This window comes from Tupaia chinensis, unplaced genomic scaffold (genome assembly GCF_000334495.1).
Source record: "Tupaia chinensis unplaced genomic scaffold, TupChi_1.0 Scaffold000187_1, whole genome shotgun sequence".
Taxonomy (NCBI): domain Eukaryota; kingdom Metazoa; phylum Chordata; class Mammalia; order Scandentia; family Tupaiidae; genus Tupaia; species Tupaia belangeri.
Window position 1 is genome coordinate 3,667,492 of NW_006159662.1, and position 10,727 is coordinate 3,678,218.

Consider the following 10,727-nt stretch of genomic DNA (forward strand, 5'->3'; position numbering starts at 1 on the left):
TAAAACTAACCTTAAACTAACTTAGTCTACATATGCTTCTAATGCTAATTTGGTTTATACTAGCTTAATCTATATGTTAATTTTGGCTTAAAAACAGACAGGTGGGGGAGTCTTAAACTTCCTGGTCCTCCTGTCAGTCTTAGGGAACCACATTCCTACAAGATCACTAATTGGCTTTATTGCAATGGTTGGGGGTGATGTTTTACTCTTACAGGGTACCGTAATAACAGTAAAACTCACAGCAGAGAAATTGAATACCGGCCAGTTCAAGGACACAAGGGAAAGCTCGTAAACTGGGCCCTGCCTCAGTTTCTTCCCAGTCCAGGCCCTGCCTTAGAATGGGAGGCAGCATCCTTACCAGCTTGTGTTGCCTGCATGGCCCCGTCAATCTGGCATCTCTTTTATGAAAGTGCTAATAGCTTCCCAAAGGCTTCACTTCCTAATACCATCACAATGGAGATTAAGTTTCCACATGAATTGGGGTGAGGGGCACAAGCATTCAGACCACAGCAGGTTGGGAGCTCAGGTCTGGAAGGACTGTGTATAAGTCACTGTGGGCTCCAGGTTTCTCATCTAGAAGGTGGAGATACTTGTACTTTATAGCAGTGTTTGAACCTTGGATACACCTGGTGAGCTATTTTTGTTTTTTAAGAATTATTTTATTTAAAAACAAAAAATAATTATTTTATTTAAATTTATATATTTATTTAAATTTGGCCAGAGAGGGAGAGAGAGAGAGACAGAAAGAGAAAGACAGAAAGCAATAAAGTAAACCACCAGGTCTGGGACTTGAACTGCAGTCAGCCCTGTGGGGGATCCATTGTCCTCAACCACCATACCACCTGCCGGGCCACCTTGTGAGCTTTTGAAAAACTGGATATCCAGGCCCTACCCAAGACCAATTACATCAGAGCATTGCACTGATGCATCATGTGCCTCATCCTTGCTTTGTCTGCTCCTCATCCCTAGAGATTTCTTTCATGGTTCTGGAGGCCAGAAGTCCTAAGGTAAAGGGAGATTGTAGGGGACAATCCTTCCTTTCCTCTTCCAGCTTCTAGTGGCTTCAGGATATCTTTGTCTTCTGACTGCATCCCTCCCATCTCTGCCTCTCAAGTGACCTACTCCTCACTGTCTCTTATGAGGACACATCATTGGATTTAGGGCCCACCTACTTAATCCAGGATGGTCTCATCTCAATATCTTACTTTAATTACATCGCAAAGACCTTTTTTCACAAATAAGATCATATGCATAGGGACTGGGAGTGAGAACTTGGGACATGTTGAGTCATCGGAAAAGTCATGATGTATGTTTCTGTTTTTCTAATGCAAAACTGCCTCATGACTTCCAAAGACCCAATGTTTTGAGGGGATCACCATTCAACCTACTGAAGAAAATGTTCACTGCATTTTCTCATCACACCGGATGGGGACTCACAAATTTCAAGATGTGTGATCTTTACTAAAGTTAAGTTTGGGGGCTAGTGGGTGGCATGGTGGTTAAGGTACTGGACTCCCACATGGCCGACCACAGTTCAAGTCCTGGACCTGGTGGCTTGAAACTCACACTGGGCACGTGTGAGTGTGTGCCCAAAATCCCAGGAGGAGAATAGAGGAAAAGGGATTGTGATGTGGCCAACCCTCCCCAGGGGGTAATTTTTGGCTTTCTCTCTCTCTCTCTCTCTGTCTCTCCAGTGAGCGCACACACCCTATAACAAAAATTTCTCTCTAAAAAAATATAATAATAATAATCAGGTACCAGCAGATGGCATAATGGTTACCTCGCTGGACTCCCATGTAGTCGATTGCAGTTTGAGTCTTGGACCTGGTAGCTTAAAACTCATGCCAGGTGCGTGTGCATGCATGCCCAAAATCCTGAGAGGAGAATGGATGAGAAGGGATTGCAGTGTGGCTACCCCCTGGGGGGTAAATCAAAAATATCTCTCTCTTAAAAAAAGAATGAAATAAAGTCAATCTTTTTTTTTTTTTTTTTTAGAGGGTTTTACTATAGGACACGTGCACTGGCCAGAAAGACAGAGAGACACAGAGAGGACAGAAAGCGAGAAACCGTATGTCTGCATTCTATGACTGAAACTGATTGACTAAAGGTTGAACAAACACAAGAGATGGGTGTGAATGTCAGACGAGGTGTATGTGGAGGAGTGGGGCCTAACGAAGGACATTTGGAGAAAGGATACAGAGGTAGAGCATTGACGGGATGGGGAGGTGTGGTGTTCTCTGTTAAAGATATTTTGATCAACGGGTCTGAGGAGAAATGTGCACATATCGAAATGGTCTCATTGTAAGTCAAACAATATGATTGAAAGTATATACAAAAAACAAATAATAAATCATGTGGAAAAAAAAAGAAGGAAAAAAAAAAAAGAAAGAAAGCGAGAAATCACCCCCCAGAGGGATGGCCACACCGCAATCCCTTCTCCTCCATTCTCCTCTTGGGATCTTGGGTATGCACATGCCGGCGTGAGTTTAAGCCACCAGGTCCAGGACTCAAACCACAGTCAGCTACGTGGGAGTCCAGTGATGTAGCCATTATGCCATCTGCTGGTCCCAAAGTCAAGCTTTTTGACCTTTTGTAATGGGCCAAACCTGAAACCTGCATGTTGGAAGGCCCAAGGGATATAACATTGGAAATGAAGGGTGAGGTTGATAAACTTCATCTTAAAATAAGAAAACCTAGAAATGAAGTTTAAAATGTAAATCCTGTTCTTTTTCAGACTATGTAAAGGATATAACAGAGTTTGTATCAGGACTAAAATACTACAGAAGCTATAGAACCACCAATCAGAAATACATATATGTTTTAAAAGAAAAGTTTGCGAAGCCAACAAGTGGCATGGTAGTTAAAGCGCTGGACTCCCACATGGTTGACCATGGTTCGAGTCCTGGACCTGGTGGCTTGCTTTCTCAGTTTCTCTTTTTCTCTGTATCTCTCTGGTGAACATGTGTGTCCTATGTCAAATAATAATGATCATAATAAATAAAATTAAATAAATGATTATTTTTTTTAAAAAGATTGTAGGAAAGCTCAACTGATATGTAAATAGAGCAATGGATATACTTAGAGTCACAAACCCAAGTGAGAAAATGCAAGTTGAAGAAAATGATTTCAAGAGGAATGGGTATTGGGGGATGGTGAAGAGAGTTGGGGGAGGGGGTTGAATGTGAAAAGAAAAGTCTGCAGTGACCAGATCATTTTAGATTAGATCTGACGATTTGATTGTCCCCTCCCTTATTTTGGCTCGTCTCCGCTCAAAAGCATTCAGCTGGATGTTCATTTCTAATCTTGAGTTTTGATTAAAGGAGTCCTCTGGTAAATCCTACTCCCTTCCTTCCCTCCAGCTCTTTGAAAGTGAATCCCTAATTATAGGCCATGTCTGAAATTTTCTAGATGAAATCAACAGCTGTAGATATGACACCAGACTTGCAAAAAATCGACACACTGTTGCCATAAAAAGCCCAATTGTTAATTGCTTCTTTGGCATCTGGCAATAACAAAAACACCCTTTTGCTGTTTAATATTAAAAGTAAATGTAGTGGAAAGAACATTGGACTAGATCCCTGTTACCAAGTATCGGTGACCTGGGGGCAAAATATTTCATTTCTCTCAGGACTCGGTGTTCTGATCTATAAAACCAAGGACATGAAACCAAATTCTCACTTTTAGCTTAAAAATTCTATTCCAAGGGCCAGCCAATGACCTGATTTTGGGGAGCCAGACCCCACATGGCCAACCATGTGATTCCAATCCTGAATCTAGTGGCTTGAAAAACCCAGCAGGCATGTGTGCATGGGTGCCCAGAATCTCATCAGAATGGAGAAATGGAGGCGAAGGGATTATGGCATGGCCATACCCAACTGGGAATTGCTTTCTCTCTCCATCTCTGGCAAATGCATCCACCTTCTGGCAATCAAAAAAAAAAAAAAATGTATCGTGAATCCTGAAAATACAGTATACTTCTCATTCACATCTAGCCTTTCTCCAAAACTTTACTTCGCAATAGCCAAATACAATTTTTTGGTGCCATCAAGAACCACACATCAATTAAACAGCTATATGATTTTTGCTATGCAGACAATACTTTTCTGGTCTTATTCTAACTGAAGTTTGCCGGGAGGCCCTGCTGTTCTCAACCGCTTTGGAAATGCCATCCACCAGCACTCACTTTTCATATCTCAGTCTTAGTCTATTCTTGAGAACACGGACCCGGAATGTGCATGAGTCGGGACCGACTCAAACTCAGTAGTGGTCAGCGGAGAAAATGAGCCAAGGTCAGTACGTGAATCGGAGGGCAGGGCCAGAGCCTGGCGGGATCCAGCGCCTCTCGTTCACCCGCTCTACAGCGTCTGAGGGGCATCAAGGCCGCTCAGGCCGTGACCCAGGTTTTCATGTATTTCTCTACCTCCGGTGCCTGTCCACCTTGCTCTGGGCTATGGTTTGATGGTGTCTCCCAAAATTAATGTGTCAAAATCTAGGGAGCCTTGTAACAAGATTAAGCGGGTAAAAACTTAATCCAGCTGTGGGATTAAGAGTTGAGACTTTGCAAAGTGATGAGGATTGAGGTCATCAGGGAGGTGCCCCACGACTGAGTCTTGGTCGGCGTAGAAAGAGGGAATGAGACAGACACCCAGACACGTGTCTTCTCGCCACGTGATGCTCTCTGCCATGTTACCCGCCAGCGAGACCCTTTCCAAGTGTGGCCCTGGACTTTGGACCCCCAAACCATGAGCCAAATGAACCACAAGTCTTACAAATCACAGATTCAAGTATTCAGTTATTACAACATGATGGACCAAAACCCTCTGCTCACTGGGCTCTTGTCTCCTGCAGATCTGGGTTGCTGAGAGCTTTGACCTCCTGGCGTCCTCCCCTTTCAGGCTCTGTACAATACTTTTGTTTGTTTGTTTTACACAGCGGCTATCCCAAGTAGGACAGCCTCCACTTCAGCTTGCCTGTCCATCTTCTGGTGGACCACAGGATGGAAGCCACATCTTCCAAGCCTCAAGATAGCTGGCCGTGTGCAGTTCATATGCATCACGGGCCTCTCTTGTGGGAGGGTTGAAAGGCAGACGGGGAAAGAAACCTTCTTTTCCTGTTTAACTCCAGCTCCTATATTTTAACTTAGAGGAGCTACTTGACAGGTATACATTCCCTTGTTTGTCGCTTTCAGGCATATGACTGGTGGTATGAACTTTGGTGTGTCCCATGAAAGAACAAAGCAGCATTTATTCTCATCTTTGGTGATCCAGTTAATGCATCTGTTTTGCAAGCTCCTTGACACATCTGTGTTGTTACTTCTTGCTGAGTAACAGTGTACCCCAAATTTAGAGACTTAAAACAAGAATGTGGGTCCAGTAGGTGGCATGATTGTTAAGGTGCTAGACTCCTACATGGGCAACCATGGTTGGAGTCCCAGACCCGGCAACTTGAAACTCTTGCCAGGTGTGTATGCATGCATGCCCAAAATCCCAGGATGAGAATGGAGGAGAAGGGATTGTGGCATGGCCATCCCCCCAAGGTGTGATTTTTTTTACATTCTCTCTCATTGTTTCTTTCTCTCCAGTGAGCACACATGCTCTGTGGTAAAAACCTTAAAACACCAGTGCTTTATTTCATATAATCTCGTAGTCCAATCCACATGTCTAGACTTACCTAGAAAGATCTTCTGCTCTACATGGTATCTTCTGCTCTACATCTTATGCTTGGACTGAAATACCTAAGATGGCTTCTCTACTCACATGTCTCTTGGGATTTTGGGCACTCGTACTCAGGCACCTCGTGAGTTTCAAGCCTCCAGGTCTGAGACTCAAACCGCGGTCAGCCAAGTGGGAGTCTAGCAAAGTAACCATTATGCCATCTGTTGGGCCCCCCATCTCTCTTCTATCACATTCTCTTGGTCAAGTCATAGCCAATCTGGATTCAAGAATAAGGGACTAGACTCTGCCTTCTTGATAAGGGGAGCAGCTTGCCAGACCAGTGAAGGAAGAAATCAAATCTCCATCTTTGGAGATTATCTGCTACCATCTCCTGAGTGACACATCTGATTTATTGGTCTTCCATTCTTAGTCTTTCTTTCTTTCTTTTTTCAAATTCAACATTCATTTTTTTGTTTAATTTCTTAACATACATAAAGCTGTAGATATTTAATTTAGACACTTTTCTTTTTAGGTTTTGGACATAGGGTGTGTACATTCACTAAAGAGAGGCAGGAAGAGGGAAAGTGAGAAATGACCACCCAGCAGGGATGGCCATGCCACAATCCCTTCTCTATTCTCCTCTCAGGATTTTGGGCACACACAACCAGATACATTTTTTTTTTTTTTTTGAAGAGGTTTTCACTATAGGGCGCGTGTGCTCGCCAGAGAGAGAGAGACATAGAGACAGAAAGCGAGAAATCACCCCCCAGAAGGAATGGTCACGCCACAATCCCTTCTCCTCCATTCTCCTCTCGGGATCTTGGGCACGCACGCACACATGCCCGGTGTGAGTTTTAAGCCACCGGGTCCGGGTCACAAACCGCGGTCAACTACGTGGGAGTCCAGCAACATAGCCATTACGCTAACTGCTGGTTCCCCAGAGTGATTTTCAAGCCACCATGTTCGAGACTCGAACCGTGGTGGACCATGTGGGAATCCAGGTGCCTTAACCACCATGTCACCTGCTGGCCCCATCTTTTTGTTCTTAGTGGTATTAGATGACAGAGGAATACAAGGCAGGCAGGAATTAGTCCCGTGGCTTTCAATATCACACCTTCTCCCAGCAGTTCTAGGGTGCGTTGAAAAAGCATTCTGTCCCTGCCTTGGACTGCCCGGTTGGGCACATAACTGAAGGGTTCCTTGGACTGATTTGGGAAGGGTAATAATGGCTGCCATCAGGCGAGCATTTGCCATGAGCCAGCCCCCTTAGGCATAGGCCTTTTTTGTATCTCATATTATAAACTATCATAACCTTTCTGGACCTATGCGTATGATGCCAATGTCCTTTTGGGGTTGGTCCAGGCAATGAAAATATGGCACAGTTGGTATGGAAGATTCAGAGAGGCTTCCCGAGCTCAAGTTCATCAGCCCCTCCCTTCACAAAGGTGGGGATACTCATTCATGTGGAGATAATGTTCCTTTCTTATTTATCGACCACCACAAAGACTACATTTCACTGCAGATGAGCCCTTCATCTTCAACTTGTGATTTTTTTTTTCTTAGTGTACAAAGGAATTGAGCAACAACCAGGAAATAAAAGGTAAACATTCCAGCTAACAGAAAAGTTACTGTATTGATTTTCCACTTAATATCATAAAATGACTTTACTTTCTGGAACTCTTCTTCTCTCTTTTCAAATATCAACAGGAAATTACCTTTGCATTATTTCAAAATAAGCTATGTATCATGGTATTCTTATTTTCTTATAAAGAATAAGATAAATGTAACATAAATATTGCTAATCCAGAAGGCAACATACACATTTTTAAAAGTACACTATTTATATATATATATACACACACACACAGAGAGAGAGGGAAAGTGAGAAAGCAAGCCACCAGGTCTGGGACTCTAACTGTAGCTGGCCATGTAGGAATGTCCAGTGCCTTTCCCACCCTGCCACCTGCTGGTCCCCTGTATTTTGTGTTTTTAAAAGGTTTATTGATAGGGACCAGCAGGTAGTGTAACAGTTATATCATTAGACTCCCACATGGCCGATTGTGGTTTGAGTCCTAGGCCCCATGACTTGAAAATCACTTCGGGCACATGTGCGTGCGTGCCCAAGATCCCAGGAGGAGAATGGAGGAGAAGGGATGTGGCGTGGCCATCTTCCCTGGGGATTTTTCACTTTCCCTCTCACTGTGTCTGTCTCACTCTCTCTCTTCAGTGAGCACAAACTCCCTAAGACAAAATCATCTTACTAAATAAAAATTTTAAAAATGTTTATTGATATAGAATTTATATACCGTGGAGTTCGCCCATTGAAAGTATATAATTCAACAGTTCCTAACATCTTTATAGAGTTGCGAGCCATCACCATACTCTAACTTTAGGATATTTTAAACAACCTATTTGTTGTGATTTTCTTTTTTTTAAGAGGTTTTTCCCATCGGACACAGGAGCTCATGGGAGAGACAGAAACAGAGACAATGAGAGGGAAAGTGAGAAATCACCCCCCCAGGGGACGCCCATACCGCAATCCCTTCTCCATTCTCCATTCTCTTCCTGGGATCTTGGACACACATGTACACCCACCTGGCATGATTTTCAAGCCATCAGACCTGTGACTCAAACTGCAATTAGCAATGTGGGAGCCTAGCATCTCAATGACCACACCACCTGCTGGCCCCTAATTTTAGAATATTTGAATCACCTTGAAAGGAAACTTTGTTCACATCAGCATTCATTCCCTGTACCTTCCCCTTCTCCCACCATTGGCAGCCACTAATCTGCTTTCTTCATAGGTTTGTCTACTGTGGGCATGTCACATCAATGGAATTTCACAGTGTGACCGTTGGTGCCTAAAACCCTAAGAGGATAGAGAATTGGAGGAGAAGGGATTGTGGCATGACCACGCCTGGTCAGAGGATGCTTTTTCCCCCCCTCTCTCTCTTTCTCACTTGCCCTCTGGCAAAATTGGTTTTTAGCATCTAAATTTTGATTAATGTGGGTTTTCAAAAGCAAGTATGTTTACCATTGTAGGGGGGTGAGAATGGGAGATGAAGGAGGGTGGAGCAGGGTCTGGTGGGGAGAGGGGATTCTGCTCTATTGGTAATAACACTGCAGGTTCATCCCATCATGGGGTTCATAGACCCCAGAGACACGTAATCTTAAAAAAATCATGTACCTCTTTTCAACACAATCTTGTTCCTACAGGTGCCAGTCTAGACCGCAATCAGTTTCGTTTTGTCTCTTTTCTTAATTTTTCTTAAATAATTATTTTATTGAAGTTATGTATTTATTTATTTTAATTTCACCAGAGAGGAACAGAGTGAGAGAGAGAGAAAGAGAGAGAGAGAGAGAGAGAGAGAACATGAGAAAGGAAACCGCCAGGTCCGGGACTCGAACTGCAGTTGGCCACATGGGAGTCCAGTGTCCTTAACCACCACGCCACCTGCCAGCCCCTGCAATCAGTTTCTTAAGGTCCTCAGTGTTGTCATCCGTTCTACATTTTATGCAGACCTTCTTTCCCAGATGGTCATTGCAAATAACCTTGATAGTCCCTCTTGGGTCCAAATCGCCTCCAGCCCACCGACACCACCGCCTCCTTTCTAGAACCCAATTTTTATTTAAGTGGAGAGAAATATACTGTGCCCAAATGCAGATACAATACCCATTCAATGTAGGGCCAGCAGGTGGTGTGGTTAAAGCGCTGGACATTCCCACATGGCCTAGCACGGTTCGAGACCTGAACCTGGTACCTTGCTTTCTCACTTTCCTTCTCTCTGTGTGCCTGTCTTTCTCTGGTCAAATGAAAATGATTGAATGAATAAATAAAATTAAATTAATTATTCTTTTTTTAAAAATAGCCATGAAATGGAAACATATAATTTAGTGGTTTTTAGGATATTCATAAGGTTGTACAACCATCACAACTATCTAATTCCAGAACATTCTCATCACCCCAACAAGAAATGTACCCATGAGTAGTCAGTCCCTAATCCCTGGCAGCCACTAACGTACTTTCTGTGTCTATGGATTTGCCTACTCTGGACATTTCATATAGATGGTTCAACTTTTAATCTATCAACGTCTTTGACATATTCTTTTCTAGGATCCTAAACATTTCAAGTCAGAGAAGACAGGGCGGGGCCAGCTAAGGGAAGGCTGGAGAGATAGCCATCAGCCCATCATGTGCTCCTACAAGCTGGTGACCGTGAAGTTCGAGGTCTGGGGGCTTCAGACCAGAGTGGAACAGTTCGTACACAAGGTGAGTGACCAGACGGCAGTTGTGGGCCACCGACAGCTCAGTGTCTTGTCAATTTGGAGTACATGATGCACAAAAAATACACAGGGCTGAGCCAGCCCCATGGCACTGCGTCCAGAAAACACTCCTGGGATGAAAATGCATTTATATACAGGTTTCGTGTTCTCCCACAAATCGATTTTCCATTGCGCCTCTCACTCTGTGACTTCCATATCTGCCAAGGGAGTATGTTTGGGACTTTCGAAACGTACTTTTCACTTTGGTGTCAGGTTAATCTACACCCAGGTAGGGGCACTTGGGAAGAGGCCAGAGGGCTTGTCTGTGTGTGCAGCCCCCAGGGATAATTCTCACTTCAAAGACCCTGCAGGCCCAGCCGAGGTGGTGCAGTCAGTGGTGTACTGGACCACAGTGTGAAGCCACGTGGCTGACTGCGAGTTCAGGACCCCTGCCCAGTCTACCTGAATCATGCCAGGTGTGTATTCAGGTGCCCCAGGTCCTGATGAGCTGAGGAAGGGGGTCACAATGTGATGAGACCTATCGAGGATGCTTTTCTGTCTGTCTGTCTGGATTGCGCATGTGCATGCTCTCTATCGTGAATAAAATAAATTAGAACTTAAAAAAAATAAAAGATCCCACCAATGTAGGCACCTAAAGTAAATGTCCCAAGAGAAAGAACAAGAAATCCCAGTCATCCCACTAGGTGGTATACCTCAGCGTTTCTGCTCATTTAATAATTCCGTTGCCAGATTATTAACAGCCTCACAGTACAGATTTCAGTGGTATATCCACTTCGGCGACACATGTGA

General features: G+C 43.9%; 1 protein-coding gene across 3 annotated transcripts in view; it reads left to right on the top strand.

Moving 5' to 3' along the window:
* The window catches only part of PITPNC1 (phosphatidylinositol transfer protein cytoplasmic 1), a 358,712-nt gene that overhangs the window by 316,303 nt on the left and 31,682 nt on the right, over positions 1 to 10,727 (top strand). For all 3 annotated transcript variants that reach the window (XR_003549130.1, XR_003549131.1, XM_006146773.3), the window contains exon 7: positions 9,769 to 9,924. Coding sequence is in view for 1 of the 3 variants with exons in the window: in XM_006146773.3 (XP_006146835.1) it covers positions 9,769 to 9,924 (156 nt within the window). In the remaining 2 variants the exon portion in view is untranslated. The remainder of the gene's footprint in view (positions 1 to 9,768; positions 9,925 to 10,727) is intronic.